Source organism: Falco cherrug, chromosome 1 (assembly GCF_023634085.1).
Source record: "Falco cherrug isolate bFalChe1 chromosome 1, bFalChe1.pri, whole genome shotgun sequence".
Classification (NCBI taxonomy): Eukaryota; Metazoa; Chordata; class Aves; order Falconiformes; family Falconidae; genus Falco; species Falco cherrug.
The window spans coordinates 14,350,557-14,376,654 of record NC_073697.1 but is presented as its reverse complement, the minus strand read 5'-3'; the positions used below and the strand labels follow the sequence as shown (position 1 = coordinate 14,376,654).

The window sequence follows — 26,098 nt, the reverse complement described above, 5'->3', positions numbered from 1 at the left end:
GTGAAAGTTCAAGTGACCTTGCTCAACAACAAAAAAAGGATTTTGAAGATGTGGGACTTGAGAGCAAACTGTCTAAGCCTATTTAACGTTTGGCCTTCTCTGAAACATCATATGCATCTTGACATATATTTTTTCAATTAATTTTGAGCTTAGTATGCGTAGTCCATCACAGAACATATTAAAAAAAAATAAATATATCTGCCTCAACAAATGTGAAAACAGTTCCTTTCTTTCCAGGGAGACTTTCCTAGCAAACAGTTTGTGACAAATTCCTGATGTTTTCTGTAGTTACGTTTTCTAGAATGGAGAGTTGTTTTCAGCCAAATTCTGGAAGATGAAGTATTCAAAGACTGTTGTCTATTTTTTTTTTCTTCTTTCCTTTCACTTGCTCTTTTTTTTCTGCCACCCAGAGTTAAGCAGACAGTATTTTCTGAAATAACAATTAAAAAAGTTTTTGCTGACAAATCCACAGTAATTGACCATTTGGCAGGCTATTTATTTGTGTCTCAGGCTGCGTGTACCTGACTGTACAAGTGTTACTGTCAGGTACTGTGAGCAGATACAGCAGTGTGAGCGTGATGGGCAGGGTGGTGGTTGCTTAAGTACCACGGACAGGGCCCCCTCCAGACGTGTCCAGACCATCTCTTTATCAGCCTGTGGAATTTCCACTGAAGTGATTTCATCTGTCAGAAGTTATTTATACAGGCAGTTCAGTACAGCCTTGACCCTTTTGCAGACATCAGTACTTAGGATTCTTTATCACTTGATATTTTTGAAACAGCTGTTTTTCCTGCAAGTGCATGCCATAAAATTCTTGGTGTTACACAGCATGTGCAATTGTATCCCATTTTCACCCATTTGACAATAGTTTTATCTGCATACGTACTCACCAGAGACTCCTATCACATCTAAGATTTAATTGTTGTCCTCTTACATGTTTCTCCTCTGATTTCGGAGACAAACTAGGAAGGCAATAATGATGTGAAACCTCACTTTCCCTGTTTAACATTTCATGGATTAAACTTCAGTGCTGTGTTCTTCCTAGGTTTATTCCTATTATAGCGTTGAAATTCTGTCTGAATCAATGGAGAACAGCTGGGAAGAGATTGCATTGGTTTTTCAGCAGAATCAAATCAAATGGTTTCTTGCTTTTTTACTGTATGGGGAAATTCTAATCAGGACGCATGATTCTAAAGAATATCAAAATGGACTAGTCAAGCAATTTCATAAATTGGCTGGTGAATCACTTCTGTCATAGCTCAATTGACATCATCTGCTTACTTCAGAAACATACCTGTTTCTGTGATCTACAGGGTAGCAATGTGATATTACCCACTGACATTTTCCAACATGTGTTGTGCTGCATATGTAATCCAAACACGAAATTTGGAAAGGCACTATAAGAATCTCTATTTAAGCATTATAGATGCTAATCCTTGGCCCACCATGCAAGGAGGATATGGCTTGCTGGTTACCAACACTGGGAACTTATCAACGCATTCTTGTAGAGTAGCTATTTACTTGCAGTAACTGCGATTCTTGGAGGTGTGGCAGGTTCAATCATAGCAGCTAAACTACATTGTTCTAAGAAACCATAGTAATTTAGGTGTTAAATCATAAGGAAATGAGAATAGAATGAGATTGTTTGGTTTTTTTCTTTTTATGTAGGTAACCACTAGGCAGTATAGGAGTTAGATATGATGCTGTTTTGATGAATTCCAGTTCTTCAAATGTATTTTTGTGTCCCTGAGGTAATGCCCACTGGCAATTCTGTATCACAGTTCCTGTTAGATAGCCATGGCAAACTCATACTGATGCTTATGTTGGTAACTATAGCAATGAGCTGGGGGCAGGATGTAGTTTGAATAAATCTCTGATCAGACTTCAGACAGTTTGTCGATAGCTTTTTTTGCATTGTGTCAGTAATGTGCCTGCAGATCTCCATCCATCCAATGCAGGTCTTATGTGAAAACTACTTGCAAGTTTCCAGTGATGCAGAAACATTGTGTTTTTAGTCCCAAGCATTACACAAGCCTCCAATTTAATGGTTTTATGCTATTTATGATGTATTGGTTGTTTTACAAAAATAAATTTTCTGTGGTTTGGATCCTTTTTGCACGTCAGTCTGTTGCTCTTCCACAACTTGTAAAGTGTATTTAAAACGTTGCTGATCATACTTCAAAGGATGAGATCCTCACAGTGGGATAACATACTGTCTTAGCAGATTCCTTCCCCATCAAAGGCTCTAAGTCCAGTTTTTAAATGTCTGCCTTTTACCAGGAGTTCACAGTGAAAGATTATCAAGGTGATGGTGACTGCTTTTGCTTGTCATAATAAAGCAGAAGCCTTGCTTTACAGAGCACTTTCTAAGGAATATTTAATTTTTGTGAGACTTCCTGCTAGTTCATTCAACAGCTCAGAAATGAGTGAAATGAAGACAAGCTATATGGGTGATTCTGGACATATATACACTGTCACTTGCAAACAGCTTAATTGCATAAACTGAATTGGCACACTTGATGTATTTGATTTATACAGGTACAAATGATTCCGAGAGAAACTCGGCAAGATATGTTTAAAACTGATCTGTGCAAAATGAAGTAAAATTTAGCGCATTCGTAAAAATTTGGCCTAATATATTTTGTCATTGTCATAGTGTTCCCCTCTTTCGTTGAGCTGATTGAGCACTTCTCTAGTGTTTCCAGAGTCTCTGGTCTAATTGATGTCTATGCTGCTTCTAGCCTCAGATACATATTCTGTTGACAAATACTTATTTTGGTAATCTATATCAGGAAACCTTACTTACTCTTTCTAGCTTGGCTTGTATGTTCAGTTGTCTTTATTTTAATCGGATACAACTTTCTAACAGGTGGACACTGGTTAATTTTTACTACTTTTAATCTAGAGCACAGTAGTCTGAACGAGATTATATAAAACTTTTTGCAAGGATTCTTTTTGACCTTTCTCTTTGTAAACCTTCCCAGTCTTTCAAAAAGTTACTACTTTCAGCTCATTTGAACATAAAGCTTATATATGATAGGAATTCTTAATAGTTGCAAATTTCACTGCCTAATACAGCTTATTCTGCAACAAGTCTCCTGTCTGCCCAAATCCATAGTTGAATCTTCCTGAGGGGTGGACTATGTTCCTCTAGACTCTTCATTAACTGCTATTTGGAAGAATGGAAAACTTCTCTTACCTAATGGACTGAAGTTAGATTTCTTGACCATTTAAGTAGGTGATTGATTAAGACCACAGAGCCACCTCCTTAGGTGGTCGTTGCTTCGTTAGAGTAAAGAAGTGTGCTTTTCACAGTGGGTCCTTTGAGCGTGTTTCTGTGTTTCTTGTTGAGCTGCTAATGTGGTGTCCCTCCTTTGACTCACTTGGAACTTGCAAAGTTTCTTTTGGACATGCTTCATTTTTCTGCTGGAACTGGTGCATCACTGCTATTAACTGGTTCTCTTACTTCCTAAGTGAAGTGATGGCTGAAACCCAAGCTCTGCTACTTCATGTGTTGACAGTTCCAATACTTGGAATTATGCAGAGGTCTACTGATTCTGAATCCTGGTAGCTATATGGTAGGGTATGTCAGGTACGGAAAGAGAATTTTGGAAATTTAGCCAGCCTTCTTTCTCCTTCCCAGTCGTGGAAACATATTTGGATAGCTGTAATGAAACAATGGCTAAACAGGGAAAAGCCTTTCCCATATTTGATCTCTCAACTCGGAGAAAATCTCTATATTGATAAATATTTCATTTCTGAAGATAGCATTTATTTTCTCTGGAACTTAGTTTTATAATCCTCTTCTGGTTGGAATAATGCTTTATTTGTTGAGAACCTCTCCTCTGAAAAGTTTAGGCTTTTTAAATATAACTTTATGGTAAGAAATAGTTAAGCACATAGAAAAGGAAAATTGTATTTGTGAAGAAGAGTCTAGCCACTCCTCTTAATTTCAAAGGTGGCTAAGTCACTAAAATAAAAAGCAGCAGCTTTAACAGTTTTATGAGAAGAGTAGGAGCAAAATCAAGCACTGTTTGGTTTCGCAGCCTGTTTTAGAGGCAGCCGCTAGAAATATTTGTTGCCATTTAGATCTAGTGGTACACATGATTAAATGGAAATGTGATGAGGTACCAATATCCCAGAATCATGTATCATGCTGAAGCTGTGACGGCAGCAGTAATTCTCAGTTTTCTGTCAGTATGTGTGTTCAGAAGAGATTTTTTTTTTTTTTCCCTCCAGGGAAGAAAACAGGCTGATTTTTCTTATACGTGCACAGAAAAACTTAATCCTCTGAAATCTGGGAGCCCTGTCTAGCTTATGCTCTGGGATGTGTTTGTAAAGTGACCCTGAATATGAAACTACTTATAGCAAGTTCTTTTCCTTTCTGTATCTTCACAAGAGATATCTTCATAGGGCAACAAAAATCATGTATTTTTCTGAGGATGTTAGCTTCCTGTAAATATAGCAAACCACTTGGGCTGGGTTTCTAAGCCTAGTAGAAGTAGCAGTTTGTTACATGCTGCATTGAAGACTTCACAGAATTTAAGCAGAATATCACTGGGTATGGAAAAGAGGTCAATATTCGATTTAAATAGGATTGAGTACAATAGACAAGCCTTCTTTTGGATAAATAATTTCCTGCCTACCCTGTAAGGAGGCCAGCAATAGCAGTATAGAACAAGCTTCCTTGTAAAATCTCTGGTCTTGTGTTCAGTCATCTTTCTGAGCTGTAGCGTCAAGTTGCTTTGGCCTTGATTATTTTTTTGTTTGATACATATTTTGTGTGGTTTGCATCTACTATGGTAGAACACCCATTAGTTGCAACAGTAGCTTTGCCAAATGTGTATGGAATTCTGTAGAACCTCTGGAATGTACAATAAAGTGAAGAAACAGGGCTATTAAACTGGCCTGGGAAGAGATTTCCATTGAGAATATTATTTGTGCTTTGGCTTTCGAAATAACACGGATTACTGGAGTGGGAGTATATGTCCATAGGTAAAGCTGTAGCACACAAAGGACAGGAAAAGTAAGAAAGCGATGGAGACAAAGCAGGAGAAGAGATAGATAAGAGTGTATTGCAGCAGCAAAGGACAGGTGAGTGATTTTTCCACTTCAATTTTTATCCCTTTGTTCCTTTATTTTGACTTTCATGCTTTTGTTGTTTACCACTTTTCACAAAATCTATAGTATGGAAGAAAAACAAACAAAAAAACCCCCCAAACACACACCCCCCTTCCTCCTCCCCAGAAAAACCCCACAAAAAAAACACACAAAAGAAGTCCATCCCCTCCACAACCCTGGCTTTTAGTATGTTGTATGTAAGATTAGTCTACAGCTGCAGGAACTGTCCTGAGTTACTAATGTTGAACTTGTATCGATTCTTTCCTTTGTTTCCATTTTTTTTAACCTTTGCCGGGCAAACACATAACAGTAGAACTTCCAATGTCTAGTTTCACTCGGGTAATTAATAATACAGCTGATTTTTAAAACTTTCCTGGAAGCCAGTTAATTGTGACTGATTCTTAATGACCTACATAGGAGGAAACAATCTGGCGTTTTCTCATAATGGCCTTATGCTGTAGAGTTGGGGTGAAACATATATGTATGTCTATAGAGTGGCTAGTGGTTTTGAAGAACAGGGTTGACAGCAAAGTCAACTGAAATCGATTTAAAGTATAGTATTTACTGTAGGTAGAGATGCTAGTGCCACCTGTATTTAAGGTTGCATGACCCTTTCCTTTTTAAGGCTTAACTCTTAATTACTTTATAGCTTTTGCCAAAGTTCAGTTCATAAGGATTTTTCCATGCCAGATGTCTGCTTTGGGTTGAATTTTTTTTAAAGTTTCAGCCAAAGCAGTTCTGTTCCAAGAATAAGGCTAGTGAAGAGTATGTTATTTTGCTTGTGTGAGAATATTCTGGTGTCTTCCTTTGATGCTCCAGTGCCCCCAAGCTCTGAAGCAAGGATTTGAAATTTGGCAATAGTTCAGCCTTTGTGTTGAGGATATGCCTTTTGCCTCCCTGTAAAAATCCACCCAAATTTCCAGGCCGGTTTACAAGGCTTTGAAAGGTTGCCATTTTCATGGGCTTAATAGGAATTTCTTAAAACTTCACAGTAAGTTTCCTTTAGATTCTGTTCACGCTGGGAGTGCTCCAGGCAGCGTAGAGCTGCATATTTCATCCTACTTCTGCTAGGAATTGTAATGGCTGGATCCGGGTGCTGACATTGAACTAAGAGTGGACAGCACTTTGTCATGTATCACCACCGCCTATTCCCATGGCCTGTTCATCCCTGCTGAAGGACTTGGGTCCTCTGGAAAAGGAAACTGTCTCATTCATCTAAAAGAACATGACAGATGCGGAGAAGAAGAATTTAGGAGAGTATGTGTGTGTGTGTGTGTCTGATTTGTACTACTCCTTTGGTCGCAGAAAATGTGTGTCATACTGGCAAAATATTACTTCCTTTTCTAGAGGAAGTTCAGATAATAATTATTGGGGTTTGTTATATTTAAACTTCAGTCGTTGAGTGGGTCTCAAGGTTTTAATCATTTTACTGAACTAGGTAGGCATCAATTTAAAAAGTTAAACTCAAATGTCACAGTACACTGTTCTTTAGAGGGCAAAAATAGAGCTCACTTTTTTTAAACACTTAAGTCTAACTTAGACCTCTTGCGCTTTAATACATTGTAGTACAGCTTCCAACTTATTTACAAGTGTTGCATGCTTTGTCCAAGTAGCACCTACTTAATTGCAACGGGGAAAGGGGTCTGTTCTGAGGACAAATCAGGATAGATTTCTACGGTGAAGGTTGTGTATTCATATGTTACAGAAGTTTGAACTTGTGAAGTGAAGCAGAGATTTCAGGAATAAAAATGAAGGCTTTGTGGCTAAGGCAATTGAATGCTGCTTGATGAATTGTGTGCAATCTGTGCTTAGTCGTGGTATTGTTACATGATGCGCTCAAATAACTGTTCTGAAGTGGCTGCTCAGACTGTGTCTTCTGGTAGCTGGTTTGAGAACACTTACAACTTCCAGAAATGCAGACACTTGTAACTGCAAGTGAACTCAGTGGGAGCCAAGCCTCATGTAAAATACTGTATGTTACTAAAAATCAGGTTTAAACTATGTGAAATTTGACATCTGGAACTAGGGAATATTTTAATCTAATTAACCTAATGGCTTATTTAATGTGAAACTTTGTTTTACGGATGTAGAAATTACTTGTCCCTTCTGTAGAAAGGCTCATGAAGCAATTGGTGGCCTTTGTAGCAGAACTGAAAAATAACATGCCATAAATAAAGCATATGACCACCTCCCGTTGATCAGGGGTGAAACAAAGCATTGGGAAACGTGTAATCAAAAGTTTATCTAATAAGATACAACTATATTACTACATTAGTAAAATAACCTTTGCAACTTTTAACTTTCCAATGCTTACCTTCATGACCCTAATAATTCTTTTGAGATAAAATATGTGATTTTCTCTGTGAACTTAGTAAGCATCCAACTTGCTTTTGTACAAATACTCCCGTTTTGCCAATCCCTTGTTTCTGGAGGTGGAGTCATTATTTCAGTCTTTGCAATTTCTTTCCCAATAAAGCATGCAAACCTGAACTATATTGGATCTGTCTGAAACCAATGATATCAACTTACAGAAAGTGCTAATTTTTTCTTTTACTGTATTAACTAATCAATTTCATACTGATCCAAGCATAAAAATCCCTTGGGAACTTGAATTTTCCACTTTGAATCAGCAGTCAAAATTTGTAAATGGTGAGAGTGAGAATAATACTAAAATTCAAGTTTAGTTAGCAATAACCTTTTAATTATCTTCTAAAATAGCCTCTCTACCTTAGTACTAGTTGAATATGATATTACTGGGATCCTCATCCTTTCTGTTCACTGTGGAGATGGAAAGCATACTTAATCAAACCGTTGACTACTATGTCTCCATGATAAATTTCCCCATTACAAAGCCTCTTCAACAGTACATGAGTTTAATCGCTTCATAAAACCAACTGTTACCTGATGCTTCCTATGCAAAAAAAAGATTTTTGAAAGGCACAGGGCTACAACAAGTAAGTCAATGTGCATTTGTGGAAGTCCGTATCTTCTGGAGTGAAAAATTTGCTGCTAAGGTTTAGTGAATTTAATGCTTTGGAAATTATTTGTTGGTCAGTCTGCAGCAGTGGAGAGTTTTGGGTTGTGGTGGGTTTTTTCTTTCCTTTTTTTTTTAAGGTGGAGGTGTGAGAGAGTTTTTTGATCTCTTAAAGTAGTCATCAAACTTACTTTAAACTTGTTTCTTGGGTCATTCCCTCAGGGTGTTTGCTGCCTCAGAAACAGTAGATCTCAGATGGTGTTTTGAAAGCTTCAGCAAAGGAAAGGCATTTGACAGGATGTTTGTCATGCAGTATTTTCAGGAGAAAGATGGGCATTTTGAGCTGCTTGTAGCATAGAACTTTCTTAGAGGGACTTGACTGCTAAGAACAGCAGTCTTACTTGCTTAGCTGTGTGAAATCCACTTGCTTGTGGACAACTGTTTTGGGTTTGGGGTTGGCTTTTTCCCCCTCAAGACTCCTGCTTACTTGTGTACTCTTCCATATGTGTTTTGAACTGTGCTTTGAAGTTGGGCAACAAGCTTTAAACAAAGCTGTTACCACACTTCTGCATAACATCTAGCTTGATTTCAGCTTGCTGATGTCAGTGATGTGGTTTAGAGTTAACAAAACACAATTCTTTTCCAATGCTTTGACATTAGTTTCTGTAGGATTAAAATAAAAAAAACCACACTTGGTTTGTTGTATAAAAGCCAAATCAAAATGGACCTTAGAATGTGATAAATGGCTGTGCAGCAATTACTAATTGGCCAGCCTTCTGTTTTGACACACGGATGAGATGAAGTCCGAGTTACCCTGTATGTTTTCCTCTGTCACCTTCCTTTTCCTCACCCTAATAATGTAAGGAATTTCTGCAAACCAGATTTTGTGTGGATTTGGTTTCCTGCGTAAGTCATTCTAGCATATTGGTTCAGACTGCCTAGATAAAACAACTTAAGATGCATATTTTTGTCATCTTTGAGCAGTGTACTTCAGTAACAAGCTCCAAGTAGTGCTGTGTTGACTTGGATTTATACTCAAGTCTGTACCTTTTATATTGATTTTTATGTTAAGGTACAAAAAAGGGTAGATTCTGAAAGGCAAAAGCAAACAGAACTGTAGCCAGCTGAACCAACTTGCATCCAATTACACCAGCAGTAAATTAGCTATGATTACTCCACTGTACTATTTCAAATTCATTTAAAAAAGTAACTAAAATCTGGTTTGGAAGACTCTGCTCTATAAAACAGATTTAATATCTGATCATTTATATTAAGTATGTTAACAATTTCTGAATGTTTTGCTTTTTTGTCTTGTTTTTGGCAGCAACTTGAATTAGTGGAACCAAGCGGCTGGATTCATGTTCCTTTAACAGATACTCATAAGAAGCCTATTCGCACATTTATGATTCAGATTGCTGTTCTAGCGAATCACCAAAATGGAAGAGACACTCACATGAGACAAATCAAAGTGTACACCCCAGTGGAAGAGAGCTCTATTGGTAAATTTCCTAGATGTACAACAATTGATTTCATGATGTATCGCTCAATAAGATAAAATTTCTTGATGAGAAATAATAAAGGCATATTTTGATGGCAGTATCATTGTTTAAGTATTCAAATAGTTAAAGGGCAGGGTTTACTGCAGTGTAATTATATTTTCTGTTTATACTTTGTACAATTTTGAAATAAAGATAATCTTGTGTTACAGTATATTGTAGTCTGTAATTTTGAATTACAAAAAAAGCTTGGGTACTTTAAAAGAACTTATTTGTGACTGGAAATCAGTAATTGATATAATACAATTGGGGTTTTTTTGGGGTGATTTCTTCCCCTAATGATCATGCATGGAAACAGTTCATTCTATAGTGTTACTGTTCATTCCTTTACTTAGAAGTTGCTTCCTTTTTTTTTTTTTTTTTGAGCATTCTTCTTGAACAGACATGGTTTAAAGACATTGCCAGTAGTATTTTCCTGACACTGCCTATGTTAATGTGTTGTACCCTTTTCTGTATGTGTTTGGGTTTTTTTTTTTCTCCTGCTTAATGATCATCTGCATGGATTTAGCCTTCTTTGTAACTGTAAAGTAATCGTAGAATTGTAGAATATCTCAAGTTGGAAGGGACCCGTAAGTATCATCAAGTCCAACTCCCTGCTTCTTGCAGAACTGCGGAAAACTAAACCATATGTCTAAGAGCATTGTCCAGATACTCCTTGAACTCTGACAGGTTTGGAGCTATGACCACTTGCCTGGGGAGCCTGGTCCAGTAACTAATAATGCAATGAAGATCACAACAACATGAAGAAAACCCAACCTTTCCAAATAACTGAATATAGCCTATGCATTAATGTAGATAAATCGAGTATAGGTTATCTAAATGTTGTTGTTCAAAACAGGAGGAGAATTAGGAGTACAGTAACAGTAGGAATGAACCTGAAGGTCCAATGCACCTTCTAAAGTACTGAGAAATCAACTGTATAACACGAACTTATAGCATGAGTGTGAGGTTACCTTCTTTAACATGTTCTTAAGTAAAGAACAAGGCAAGGACAGTGTATGCTTTGTCTGCTTGCTATGAATAGGAATATTTAACACCTCTACTAATGTCTTGTAATCTGATTACTAGTTATTTCACCTTTTTAAAATATTAAATACATTTTAGCAAGAGAGGCTCTTGAAGTACAAGGGTTTCTTTTAAAATGTTCAGTACTGATCAGAGCCATTCTTCCTTCTAACACCATAAAAGCTGATGGTAAATCCAGACTAATCTCAGCCAAGAAAAGCTTCTGACACTCCTCTTAATTGTTATCAAGGAAAGGCTGGTAATAGTGGAGGCTCATCAAACAATGATACCGCATCCTCCAGAGGAGAAAGGAAGTGAAATGGAGGAAAACAGGAAGATTGTCAAAGAAAGATAAAGATTCAGCTGTTAAAATACTTTATATACTTATGAAGTAAGCTTTTTACTGAACAGTTTTGTCCACTGGCTGAATTCCAGAGTCTTTAGGAGGGTAATTAAAATAGGCATTTCCTGATGCTGAACCTTTTAGAGAAGTCCATGACTAGCCTGAGTTCTGTATTTAAGTGTGGATTCATTCATTTCAGGAGGACCTTAATGGTACTTTACCTTTCCATGTAAAGGATGTATGAACAGCAGAATTCCTGTTTATCAGAAGCTGGTTGAATTCATGCTTTTCACCAAATCTGTTAGTTCAGTGGATTTTGTTATAGTGCTAAGGAGTTGTACATTTGTATTCACTTATTTGAAGCAGAATTTGTACTTTTTATGTACCACTTAATATTTTTCTGTCACACACCCCCCAAAACAAAACAACCCACCAAAAATACATTTATTCAGTTATTCTTGATAAGTTATTGATAAATCTATTTATTTTTTTACAAAAGGAGATTTTTAGTCATGCAGTTTTCCATTTTCTCTAAGAAGGTAAGATTGTGGTTATCTATCCTAGCTTTGTATTCTCAACCCACTGTTCCCTACTCTAATGATTCTACCACAGATAATTCTCTGGTACATCTTCTGAACTCTGGTCAGTAACACTTAAAATATTTTGTTTCAAAGATGCTTTAATGTTTTCTTCTCTCTTACATGTCATTCTGTTTATTATGTACTTAAATAATATGTGCATTTATTCTTTAATTAGTTCACAGAAGACCAGTCCTCAAAAGGACATGAATACATTCTACATGAACCATCCCCAAGAATGGTTCGGGTAGCAGTTCAAGGGTTACATAAACAAATAAGGGTACACAGTTCAAAGCAGAAGCTGTTATCTTTAGGCTAATCAAGTCAAAGTAATATTGCTCAATGACAAACATTACCCAGTAGACTAGGAACAGGCCTGGCAGTGCAGTCTTATTATGCTTATTTCTGTCCTGCCTCAGTAGGTATCATTTTTGCATCTTTAGAGAGCTATTCCTGCTCATACTGATTTTTCAGGGTTCCAAAATCCGTGCAGGATAGGTGCTGGTATTGGCTTCAAATTTGAATTGTTATTCCTGAAAGTGCAGTTGAATAAGCGGAAACTTGTCTTAACTACTTCTCCTGCTACTCTGAAATCATAGATGCCGTTCAGATATTTTTAACATCCTATGATACATATGTTAAACTAGAGGATGTTAAGCTTTACTGTTGAGAAGGGAAACTACTTACAAATTAAATTTAATGCAGTCTTTTAGTAGATGTTAAGGTACACAAGGCTCTCTAAAGGTTAAGGCTGTAGAGTTACACTTTATTTTGTCAACAGGTGATCTAGTTTGAAGCTGCATGCTTTAATATGTTGTTTCTAGTTTATTGCCAGCGATTGGTATCTCCATGGTTGAGACGCTTCCGTGGCTGTTTGCTGAACTTCATCTGTGAAACAGATAACAGATCCTTGGTCTTTCCTTGGCCCTTTAAAATAAATGCATTCTTAGTACTGGGTGGAAGCAAGTAATCTGTTGTAAGACTGTGGGAGTGAACAGCGAGTCATGATGAGGGCGGCAGTAAATTAGAAGGGAGAGTACAACTATTGACTCCTTCAACTGCTGCTGACAAAATAATGTATGACCATGCCTGAAAGGCATATATAAAAATGCAAACTCGTTACTACAGTTTGTCTTCCTCTTTGATGTTCAGCGTTACTTGAAAACAAGTGCAGTGGCTATTCTAAATCCATTTTAAATGTTTTCTGTGAATTGGGATAAACTGGTCTGCCAAACCATTGCAGGGAGTTACTATGTATATGTTGTGTTTAGCTGCTATTTTTTTCTTGCTCCCCCCACCAGTACACAATTGTCTGGTATCTTACTTATAACTTCAAAGAGCAATTTTATGTGACTGAGCACCAAAATTGTTGAGCGTACGGATTTTTCCAAAGATGGTTTGAGAACAGAAAGTTCTTGTAATGTTAATCAAGTTAAAGCTTATATTGCCTAGCCACATGCTTCTTTGGAAGGTGTCGGTAAGTGCTGTAAATTAGTTAACTGTTAATGTGTGCTAGAGATCTAAAACTGCAAATCTTAAGAAAAGCCAGAATGAATTTCCTTTGCAGTGAAAATCTGAGAAAATAAACATTCTTAGATTCATGTATAAATAGTGCTGATGGAATGCTAGAACCATTTTGATGTTGATTATGGATTTGCAGGTTTTTAGTGAAAAGGGGAACAATTTTATATACTTGTTTCTCATATTCACTTCCTGCCCAGTCTGAAAAAGAAATTTCTTTTGCATCTTTTAACAGTACCTTACATTTGTAACTATTTTATTTTTTTCCCCACATGCACACTTTGGCTGGTGTTTAGAAAGAGACAGGTCCTGGGAATTTGTAGTCTTTAGTATGTCCAAGTTTTCAGCTTCTTAGCAGAAATGAATATATAACTTTATCTCTAAAAAGCACAGTCAATAATTGACCTGTTTGCCCTACAAGGTGGTTTTACAAATGTTAACTTCAGGGAATGCTAGGAAGAGACATTTGTCAACTTGTTGCCAGCTTAAAGCATACCTTTTTTTTTAATGATGAGCAAACACTGTTTCTTCAAAGTGATGAGGACAAAATAATAAGATATTCACAAACATGGCTTGCTCAGGATTATAACTCTGTGCCTAAACCTTAGGGTAGTTTTGTGAGTATTTTGGCTGGTTCCTCTAAATGTGGATGAGTAAGGTGTACTGCTTACAAGGGTAACTGATCTTAAATAATTTTGATCCATGGAAAAAAACTTCTATAAACTTTGAAAATTTAACAAGGTGTATGCTCAGAAAAGACTTTTTGCTGTTTGTCAAAGAGAAACATACAATCTTAGCATTGATTTTAGTAAGCTGACTACTAAGCGAAGATATTCAAAGTTTAGAATTGAATTAAATTCAGTGGCATGTCCGATTAAAGATTTTGGAGAGGGGAAGCGGGTGTGTATTTGTATTCAGTAATGTCCAATACTTCAGGCTAAATGACTCTTGAGTAACTGTTTTTACTAAAACAATCCAATGCAGTATGTACTTTAGGTATGTCCCTACGTGAAAGATGTTTCAGAGGCTTTTTCTGTTTTCCCCTACCCCGAGATCACAAGGCTTTCCCAGTAGACCCATGAGTAATTTCCCAATTTGTTTTTACAAACCCTGTTTATAAAGACAGATACTTTCTTTACAGTGGTACTCTTTTTTTCTTTTTTCTTTTTTTTTTTTTTTCCCCCTAGCCAGAGATTACAGTGGATGGTATATTATTACTGTAGTGGTATCAAAATTGGCTAGTTTATCAAGCAGCAACTAAGCAGCTGAACCAAGGGAGTTCAGAATTGTGTGTTTCTCTAACATTGTAAAACTCTTCAGAGCTGTACGGTGAGAGTAATGCTATCAGGGAGAGGAGAGGTAGCCAGGAGGCCACCTTTTATTCTGTGATGGCCTATTGTGGTCATAACTTTAAATATTTGATAATTTATAGTCCATTGTGACTGATGTGGAAAATGGAGGGAACTGCAGAGGTATTTATAAAACCTAGTAAGGCATGAACTTTCCATTTTGTTTAACAATGAATTATAGAAAAAGTCCAAGACTCAGAATGTTATCTCTAAAACCTGCTTTGCTTTTTTGAAAACCCACTCTGGTAAGTGGATGAGCACTTAATTTACTTATTTTCTGTAGAAGTTGATGGAATACTGCTAATTAATTTCAACAGAGTATTGAATTAGGTCCTTTACATATTGAATTACAGGTACTTTTAGGTCTTGGGTTTTCAAATTTGTGTTGTAGTCTGACTGTAGTGTTACCTCATAATGACTTTGTCTCAGTCTTTTGAATTTTACATTTTTCTTATTAAAGCAAGAGAATCGCAAGTTGCACTATGGCTGAAAAGTTGAAAGGTTTTTTGCAAGTTATAAACATAGATCCTGAACTTTTATGTTTAAATGCAGTATCAAAAGCAGAATTGTAGGGTAGATGAGAAATGAAAGGTAGAAATCATCTTGTTTTAACTTGTACAGCATGGATCCCCCCCATAACTGGAGCATTGTCCCTCACTGTCAAAGCAAGCAGCACTTCATAATCCTAAATGCACTCACTGGAAAACTAGAGTACCATAAAAAGGATATTAGTGTATTGTGTTTGAATTGCTATGATTAGCTGTATAATACAGCAAATATCACTCCTTGATTACTGGACTGTGTTTTCCATACCTTTTGTTTTGTCATTTAGGGTGCTGCTGCCAAGTAGTCTTTCTCTGTTTTTCTCTTGTATGAGAAACAACTGATAAATATTGAGTAGTATAAGATTAATGTAATATTGAAATCAATGAGAGACAAAAATGGAAGGTGTATTTGTTGTAAGACATCATGACTTGGCAGTGATCAGAATCATCACTTCAAATAGTGGTAATTTAGGGTTTTAAAAACTTTTCTGGAAAATACCACACTAGGCATTTCTGCCTTGCAGAACAGAAATTTGCTTCCTAGTATAAGTGAAAAAGCTTTTCTTTAAACTTTGGCTTAACTTTCTTTGTAGACACTAAGGAGAGGAAGGTAACTGAGTGACCAGTTGAGTGAGGAACTCCTGTTGAAATGAATAAGAGTAACTGTGTTTTGACTAAGTCATGTCTGTGTGTCTTCTCAGTACCACAGCGTAAACAAAAAAGGCAGAGGACAAGAGAGGGAGAAAAGAGGTATTGGCTGCTCCTGGTTTCTGAAATGGAGAACAGCAAAACATTTATGTTTTGCTTAAGCTCGCATAGGGAGTCTCTGGCAGAGCTGGAAGTTGAAGCCATGTCTGGTTTGTCTGTCTTCTCTTTCACATGAAGAAGATTTTCAGATAATGAGACTGTTTTAAAATCAAATTCTGTAGTAATGCAGTTTCTGTATGTAATTCCACTTTAAACCATGTTTTGGGTTTTGCTATTCTAATTCATTCAGTAGAGAAAATACTTTTGCCGATACTGTGTCTATAGGTGCACAACTGAAACTTTTTAGTTACTGCCTTGGTGCTTGTTCTTGCCTTACCAAAAAGGTGTAGCATAGACTTTAGAGATAGAGGGATAAGCTACCTTACATTTTATATGGGATACTTGATGTAAGTTCAATACTAGCTTGCAGTCTGGCTTGAAGATCTGTGTGCATGCCATTTTCCATGCTCTGTTTGGTATAAATGTGGAATATTTGACTTCTGTTGATTTTAATTTTTATTTTTTTTTTATAGGAACTCTGTATGTTAGACTTCAGAAGGCTCTTGCCCGGACTGTTACTTACATGAGTGACCCACTTAAAGCATCACTTGCTGCCTAATTCTGTAGTTGCCCTAGTCTTTGCAAATAGGCATGCTACTAGGCTGCGGGGTACTTAAAGCTCTAATTCATCCCCAAGTTATTGATAGCCTGACAGGAAAACTATCAGACTGAACAGTTGGCATGTACGTAGTTTTCTGAGAATCAGAGGCTTAATCTGATACGAACAAAGTTTGAGAGGTCAAGAACTGAAGTGAGTCTTACTCCTGGGACTTGTTTTTCTTCATCTGTGCTATTACAGTTTAAGGGAAGTAATTGAAACATGATTTAGGCATGAAACCTGTTTATACACTAGAGGCAGAGCCAGGTGTCCAGATTACCAGGACTGATTAACAAAAATGCATGAACCTGTGTATAATAAATGAAGTGATTGAAAAGACTGAAGGACCATGGAGAGCTACCGGTTACTGGGAGGGCAGCTAGTTGCTTCACCTAATAGAAAGTGATCCACAGCTCTAGGCAGCAGGCCATTGCTTGACAAATCCACACCTCTCAAAGAAATGGCTGGCAATAATTGTCGTTGTCTTGAGTCAAGGACTGCAGGTGAAACAGGTGCTCAGGCATTTATACCACCACCTTGTGAACTAGGTTGGCCTCGCTACAGAGCAGAGTGCCACTTGCGGTAAGTCAGGGTGGCAAGACGATCACATTGTTCTATAAAGAAAGAGAGTGAGAAGCTAATGTGGTAAACTTCTTGGGAAATTCTGACAACTTCAGTTATCGTCAACTGTGAGTATGTGTCTTTTCTTCAAAATGGCCAGTGGGTTTTTCTATATCTCCTATTTTCACGGTGGATCTGGATTAGTAATACAAAACACAAGAGTTTGTTGCTGTATCAGGTCTAACTGAAAGAAAAATTGGTCATCTTTGCTGTTACTGTGTTTTGGTATGTGAATGAACTATGGAGATGAATTTTAGTGTCTCTTTTTCTTGAATTTACCATTCAGCTCTGCAGCTTAAGTATAATGCATCAGAATTCTTTGGGATCATTGGAGTGACCCCAGGTTGATGTCGGCATGTGCTTTTCCACCGCCTGGAAATGCAGGTTTGGGGCTCTGAAGAGCACATGGTTATAACATGCAGTAGAATGCTGTGCTTAGAGAGCCCAACTGGTTTCATCTATGGTAACCTTTGGGCTTTTATTCCTAATTTTTCTTTGTATGTAAATGTTTATTAAACACTGATTGATTAATTACAAGAATGCCTTGCATTCCTTTGCAGGTATACACAAAAATAGCTGTTTACTTAATATTTAACTACCGCATTATTTTACTACTTAATTAATGCCATAGGTTTTTGCTGGAGTGTGAGATAATAATCTAAATGCAATTAAAATGTTCATAGTATTAAGAATATGTACACTGTACTCCAAAGACAGGATTGCTGAGGCTTCCAGGCAAAGGTATTGGGTGGTCTGCTGTTGGTTTGTAATACTTAAGTGTTCTGTTTTAGATCAGAAAGGTGTTAAGGTGCTTTTATAAAACTGTATAAACCATCATTAAACATTGTTCATTGAAGTAAATTTTAAGTAATCCTTCACATGACATATTTGCTGTAGTTCCAGGCTGACATTTCAACAAGCTGTTTTACGTCAGCCTAACAATTACCTGTGACAGTTTCTCCATTTGCACCAAAGGATAAACATTTCTTGCAGCCAGTCAATAGTATTAGTGTGGTTTAGTTTAATGGAAGAGGGGCGAAAAAGCCCCAAGTATTGAAAATGATGCTGATACTGGATGCTGCTAGAGGATATAATCCAGACATAATTATATATGAAATGAGAAAGTAAGTTTGGGATCACTCAAAACATTAAATATCTGAATTCTGATCCCACTGAAGTGAATTACCACTTTTAATTATAGTAGGGAACAGTTAAGCCAATATTTAATACTTGAAGTAAATTTAATGAGATCAGTGATTTCCCAGTTATGTAGATAAAACCAGGTTGACTTGGAGCAGTTAGGAAAATTTCTTTCTCGAATGCTTCTTTTGATGTACAAAACTCTTCTAGGAGTGAATTTCAGATGCATGCAATGTAGCATTGAACATGCCATTTATTAAAATCTTTTAAAATCAGAAGGTAAAAATTCATCATGTAAGATGAGAGCATGAGAGTTCTGCAACACTTGAGACAGTTTATGGCTGTAGATACAGGTCTAGTGTTGACTGAAGATGCCTACCGTCACGTGCTGACTGGTTATCATCCCCCATCTTCAGGAAAGCCCAGTGATGGCTTAGATCTGGCAGCTGAACAAACTGTGTGATTTTTTTTTTTTTTTTTTCCTCCCACACAAACCTGTCCTAGACAAGACAGGCTGATTTACAAACAATTTATATGAACTATTACTTGCTTTTGATTGAGTTAGGAATTGATCTCCAATGTATCGATGATTCACTTGTGTAATTGGCATACCTGGAGGGTAGTAACTGCTGGTGGGGATGGGTTGCGGTAAGTTACTTGGCTTGCAGGTGAGGGTGGGCATGGATGCAGTAGTCCTGCTGTTGCTGCATATAGATCTCAGAGGTGTCTTTTTAGCATAAGTAGTGCTCAGACTTCTCACTGCTACTTATTTCATGTTTAGCAGTTGAACTAATGCAACTTGAGAAGGAAAAGCACTGGGTTTGGCTCTACAGAGAGCCTGGTATTACATATCAGTAAAAAGCTCACTGAGAAAACTATATGGAATTTCATGCAATTCCTTGAATTAATTTGGGTTACTGAAAACAAGCTAGTGAGAACAATATACTTCTCTAGTTTTTGTCAATTTATTCTCTAATAATTAAGTGAAATAACCCCCCAAAGAAATAATGGTTATAGCTTAAGTAAAAAAAAAAAAGTAAAGCTAATATAAACTTAGCTAATTAATCCAAGCAAGATGAGATTTGTAATGAAAAACTTACATCCTTCTAACTGAAGTTGCTGCTAACTAAAAGGAATGTTCAACAAAGGGACTTACCTCGGTTTCTTGAGTTTATTGTCTAGGGGACAATATCTAGCTTACAGAATTGACCAAATAAATAATGGCTATTTCATTTCAATATTTACCACATTTTTGTGCTGGAGTTTTATATAATCTTGTTGTCTGAAGCAGCAGAGGAGAAAGCAGTCTGTAAAATTGACTGTCATTCACCCTAGAACAAGCACTATCATGACAAGCAATGAATTTATGAAAAACTAATATCTAGACGTTTTAATTAGAAAACACCTCATAAAAGGAACCGGCTTGTTTTCTGCATTTGTGCATTTCCTTTAAAAATGTGTTTCTCACTATTCAAACTGATCAGAAATTTCAAGTAAAAGGTGAACTGTAAACTCTTATTGCCCTTTAACAAAGGTATTTGTCTGGTGTTCTATACAACTACTTCAGGGTGCTGTCCTGCTGCTGTTGAAAATCAGTTGTAAAGTAGATGTTCATTGTGGTGCTTCAGGGTAGAAAACTTGATCTTGGACCACACATCTCTCAAGAGAATTTCTACTCTTAGGAACAAATAAGCCCACACAGTCTAATCCTTCAATTGTCTTTAAATTATTTTTCATGTTCTGTTTGGTGGGACTTTTAATTTTTTTAAATATTTTTTATCTTTAAACCCAATGTCATGTTTAATATAATATCTGCTGCTCAGCCAGGATCTTGTGATAGCTCGTATTCAGTATTGAAGATTATTCTTCTGCTTTTAATTAAAACGAACCTTAAATATTTCAAACATTATGCTTTATCTGTTCTGTCCATTGCAGATGTTATTTCCCATTATTTGGCAGGCGTCCGTGGTGAATTACAGCCCTTTCTGAAGCTGTATTTTCCATTGGAAAGCGACCAATATAATTGGTAGTTCAAAGGGGCACAGATTTAAACCAAAATCTTAGTGTGTGGAAATGCTTAGGGCTATTGTTACTCTTCTAGCAGAGCTAGATAATCTTTCAATATGAGTTACGTATACTTTCATTACATTTGATTTTTCTATTCTTCAATGTATTGAAAAAGCAGGAGAGTCTATTCTGTGTTGCTTCTCAACTGAGGCTCAAGTTATTCTACATTCCTAGTATGTAGATACGTAAACTTCAGTGGAATTGCAGGTACCTCATCATCTTGCTGTATCCTATGTACCCAGTCCTACATTAGTTTCATATTTTTATTCAATGTATGGGGTTTTTTTTAAACCCCACAATAAACAGTGATGTAGGTAATTGAAAAATATTTTTTTCTATTAGTTTTTGTCTTTTTCCCTAACCCCCCTTACCTCCAGGAGCAATTTGCTTTTGATTCTTTCCTGTCTGTGATTTTTTATTTTTTATTTTTTATTTTTTTGTTTTTTCAGTTCTTAAGAAGACTTGCTACCAAGTAGTGATACCTCTAAAATGAGACAATTTATCTGGGTATACCTGAGAAAACAGCACATAATTTGTCTTTGTTATTTACCAAAGAAGTGTTTGCACCATCCCTGGATCGCTCAGAAATACTTTTTTCTGAGTATATAATTTCCATCAAATACCTGTTTGGACTGCCTTCCTCCAGATACTGTAGATTTCATTTCTTTCAGATAAAAGAATTGTGCTTTTGTGTTAACATAAAGCAAGGGCAACCTCATTAAACAAGTGAAACAGTGTTAAGTGAGGAGAGAGTCAGGTCTTGCATGTTAAATGAAAAAAAGATTGATACAAGTATCTTGCAAAGTAATGCAAATTAGGTTTGTCTCTGTTGTCAAAAATTAGGTTCATCTACATTGTTTGTGCAGTCCTCTTGTTCCCATGAATTATGATGTGGTCTTTAAATTTATTTATTTAGATTTTTTTTCCCCCACCTAGTTCTAGGAATGAATCAAAATAGCATAGTGAAAGGAGTCTGTTACTTCATCTGGAAACTTGAAAAGTATAGAGTGAATGAGGTGAAGTCTTGCAGAAAGGGAGGGCATGTTTTTTTGATTAAGACAGATCACTGTTCTGGAAAGCTGGACTCCATTTTTAGCTTCTCACACAATGGTTCTAGCAAAGTCACTTGAATATTTTCATAGGTGATCACTAATTGTCTGTTTTTCGGAAAATTTACTCTGAACCCCCTGGTTCAGATTTTGTAAAACAGTGTTCTCAGATGTTGCTGAAGGCAGAGGTTTGCTTGCATCATCCATTCTAGTCCACTGAAAAGCTGGCCTGTTAAAAACCCCAACAAACTAATGAAAAAACACGCTTTGAATTAAGAACAATGTATTTCACTTGTATGGGGGACAAAAGCTTACATTCAGTTAGTCCGTTTCTCTGGCTTCTGGCAGCAGCCTTGAATTTTCTTGCTCTAGAAGCCATCATCTCTGGACCCCCCCCACTTCACCCATTTGCCCTGCTGGTTTCCTCCCAGCCTTCAAACTGGACCCAGACTCCTGTCCAAGTTGGACTGCTTTCCCACCCTAGCCTTTACTTTTGCCCTTGCTCCCATTCTTCTTCCCCGGACCACTCATCTGTGCCTTTTCCCAGATTCACTGTTGCAGCAGGTGTTTTTTTTTAATCCTGTCTAGTCACAATTTTTCTCACCCAATACCTGTTCCCTGTTTCCCCCCCAAATCCCCCGATCTCCCCATTCTCTCCCCCTCTCCCAATCCTGAAGATTTTGCTTCCCTTCCCAGCTAATACCACGTGCTTCCTCCACGTATTGTGTAATACATATTCCACCTGTCAGCTCTTCCTGTCCTGCTGAAATAGCAAGATGATGAGATTGAGAGCACAAGGGAGAGATTGTTCAGCTTCTGGTTATAACTGTCAACCCAGCCCAAAGGTACAATACCTGGAAGCAGCTATTATAGCAAAAGATTGACTTTGCCCTGTAGCTTCACAGCAGATCATGTTCAGGATTGTTCTGTAGGGTGTGCATTTTTTAGGCTTGGCCAAAATTAGGCAGACTTTCATGAATGGTTATAAGTATAGCTTCTATTCGCTCTCCTTCCCCATCTAATTTCAGAAACTACTGTAAAGCATTAGAGTGCTAAAAGTTTCCAAATAAAAGATTGTGAGAGTATTTCTCTGAAATGGCTGAATAATTTTGGCTGGAGTTTTCCAAAATAAATTAAGCCTGAGGCAGACAGCTGGTATGGGAGACTTCAGCTAAGAGAGCTGCACTTTAGCTAAGTTTTCAGAACCTTGGAAGAGATTTGTGAAGGAATTAACCCTGGTAATGTTTCATGTTTCACCAAATATCATCTTCTGGGCAATATGCATTTGTCACTTTGTGCAGACCTTCCTACTTGGTTTAAAATTCATTCTCTATAGTAACTAGCTGTGCTTCAGTACAGTAGAAGAGCCATTTTTATTTGGGGTTTATAGAGTCAAAGAGTTTTAAAAAATTATTTATTTGCTTCCCTGCACTAGTTGAAGTAGCTTTCTATATAGGTATAGATTGTCGGGGGCATTTCTATTGGAAATATCTCAGTTGTTTTGTACTTGTTTATAGCTTACACCAGGGATTTGAGCTGGAGTAGCACTGTCACAGAGCTAGCTCTCTTAAACAGCTTTAACCTCCCACTGTCTGTAGCACCAGGCTGTGAATCCGCTTCCCTAGTGTGCGGTCTGTGTGGTAATAAAAGAAGCCAAGTACACTCCTCCTGCCCAGTTCTCCTTAACTGCTTGTGTGAGCCAGATGTATTTATGCTCTTGTTTTTCAAGTTCTGTCATTATTAAACTTTTTATTTTTTCTTCCTTACACCCCCAGCTTTTCACTGGGTTTAAACCCAGGCTTACCTTCATTACTGCAGGCCTTTTGGGGCTACTTGATGGTTCTTGATACCCGGTGTATGGCTGTGACTGGCTCAATCGATTAAAAAATATTAAAAAAACAACAGTATCTTCTGTCCTGCTAGGTAGATGTTCCAAACATCTTTGTCTTACAGTACAAACCTCATGTACTTTATCTATCTGGCCTTCAAATATAAGAGATACTGCGCATCAGGGCTATCAGGAGTTTCTAATATCTGAACCTCCTAAACCCAAAAGCTCTGCCAAAGACAAGGAAGTAGTTGACAAAGACAGATCTGATCATATGGAGCCTTTTTGTGCACCAGTGGTTCTGAAGCACTCAAACCAAAATGAAAGTAGCTAAAAAAAAAAAATAAAATCAGTTCACCCTGGAAGATAATTAAGGCATCCCCATCTATTTAATGTTGACTCCTATTACCATCTAGATGAGTGAGTTGGGATAGACGAGTGCTACCTCAAGACAATCTCTCCATTAAATGTAATCTTGTTTCACACACTTGTTAAAAAGCAGTCTGCTAAAAACTGAGCACTGTCAAATTAACTGATTAAAATAATGAGTAACATGGACCAAGTAGGAATTTATTCCCCCCAATGTCCTTTTTAGTACAAGAACGAGAGGATATTAAGTTACATCAGCATATGGGAAGTTAAAAATAAATAAAATAATAATGTTCTCAAAGCTGTATTTAAGCTGTGTGTTTAACCTGGCTGCAGCAGGTTGTAGATATTTAAAGCTTGCATAGTTTCAAAACATGACTGAACAAATTAATGAGAGAAAAATCCATTGAAGTTTATGAAATTTAGGAGTTGTAGGCCATGCATTGCTGGAGATTCCTGTAGTATGGTGAAATACTGTTGCATGCTTGTCTTCTTACACTCTTCCCTAGGCATTTGCTTGCTGGCATTGGTCTGTACCAGTTCCTTTTTAGGGACAGAATGACATCAAGCCCTAGCAAGACCAAAGAACTTTTGCTTGAAAAAGGAGGAAGCAATAAGGGAAAGAAAAGCTTGGAGAAACAAAGTGACTACAGGGGACAACAAATGTGGTAAAAGGAAGAGGGGTTATGTTCAAAGTATCAAAGATGGAAAAAAGGAAGTGGCAGGGATGCTGTTCAGAGCACCCTCCAAAACATTGGAAAGTGCTTGAAAACATCTGAGGGACCTGGTGGATACTGCCCAGGGGCTCCTGTCAGGGACAGGTTGTTGAACAAAATGGACCTTGTGGTTTTAGCTGATGCTGCCACTCATACATTCTTTGACAGTCTGAGTTCTTGAACATCTGGTTGTTGGCAAAATTTGTTTAGATTGTGAAGCCAAGTGAGAGCAGAAACATTGTGATCTGAGAATTAAGCATTGCATATCTCTCATCCCAAAAAGCAAACTTTTGAGGAAGGAGTATCTCTAAGGCGGGGGGGGGAGAACCCTAACTGTTTTCTCATCACAGTACGCTGAGAAAATGTTTAGACTGATATATAACCTTCATAGTGTTATGTTCTATAAAACTGGCAAGAGCTTAGTTCTTAGTCTGAATGCTATGCTTGTTTTGAAATTTAAATAATAAACAATTTATGTATGTATATATTTTAGCTTAAAATCACATTTTGTCGGATTTGGCTGTTAATAAAAGCTTATGGTGGAATCGGCTCTCTGTCCATCCAGTGAAAATATGAGCAGGACCACACAAAATGCTTCCACTGTGTCATTTCTTTTACTGCTGTTCCATTAAAACAAACTCCTTGCCACAGAACTTACTTGTCATTTCCCGCTTCTCAAAAATATCACAAGTAGTGTAGTTTCTAAAGCTTTTCCACTTCTATCTTTGGTATCTACTTGACTGTATTTGCAGAAGATCCCTTTATATTCTTCCCTGCCATTCATTTTCAACCACATACATTATTGCATCTTAAATATACTGTACTGAATGCGGCTTTTGGCCAGCACTGCTTACAACTAAACCTAGGCTAGTTAGTGTCATATTCATCTTGGTTTCTGTCACCCCTGATTCCAGAAAGTGCTTTTGATCTTAATGTATGCATTCTTCTGTCCATGTCTACTTTAGCATTTACTGAGATAAATTTTACTTGAACTGTATCTTCTCCTGGTTACAGTATGCTTTTTCTTTTTCTACTGGATTTTATATTGAGCTCCAATGAAGTAAAAAGAAAGAGACTTTAACTTTATGGGCATTTGCTGGGCTGGATAATTAGCTTATCTTGCTTGTATGTTTGTGCTATCTCCTATAACATGGTCCTGTGTCATTATCACATCTGCTGGGCTTTCTTAAATCATAAAAAACACGGGTGTATTCTTACTGAACTTTCTTGATTCAAAATAACTTTTTGATTCATCTGACAACAGGATTTCCGCTCCCTCCTTTTTTTTTTTTTTTTTTTTTTTTTACAACGTAGGAGAATAATCCTGTCATGTATGAAAAATTTTAGTTTCTAATGTGTAAACCTCAGTGTTCCTGAGGTTTTTCTAAATACTTTTCTGAAGGCAAGTGCATAACTAGGATTTGTTTAGAAAGCAGAGGAACTGGTTTAGTAAAGAAATATTTTACAATTTCTGCTTCATATGCATGAATGAAAACTCACAAAATTTCTTTGAATGTTGTCTTAAAACTCAAAAATGTAGCTAGTGGTACCTTCAAATCACTAATGCCCAGCAAATAGTGAACTAGGACTCTCGAGGTCTAGGATGAGTTGTCATACGGATTTATTTTTCAATACCACCGACTTGGTATTCCTTTTGGCATTATACTCTCTTCAGAGTAAGTACTCAGAATCATTAAGGTGCTCCCTGTAAGACTCAACTATAACATTATCATTCAAAGATGGTCTCCCAAATGCTAAGAATATGTGGGACTGGTGTCCTAATAGGGCTACAATTCTATTCTGGTAACAATACACAGTAAAACATTAGATGTGCTATTAACATCCTTAACAACAGTTTTTTGCTTTCAGCATGATTCAGAATGCATTTTAGTTTGCAAATCAAATTACTTC

General features: G+C 37.0%; 1 protein-coding gene across 5 annotated transcripts in view; it reads left to right on the top strand.

Moving 5' to 3' along the window:
* Nucleotides 1–9,805, top strand: part of ANAPC10 (anaphase promoting complex subunit 10) — a 39,874-nt gene extending 30,069 nt beyond the window's left edge. For 3 of the 5 annotated variants that reach the window (XM_055700615.1, XM_005440910.4, XM_055700614.1), the window contains exon 5: nt 9,420–9,805. In XM_055700615.1, the coding sequence (XP_055556590.1) occupies nt 9,420–9,650 (231 nt within the window). In that variant the 3' untranslated portion in view covers nt 9,651–9,805. Of the gene's footprint in view, nt 1–4,995; nt 6,379–9,419 lie in introns of all 5 variants that reach the window. The other 2 variants (XR_008730618.1, XR_008730617.1) reach the window with 2 other exon arrangements.
* Nucleotides 9,806–26,098: the final 16,293 nt, after the last annotated feature.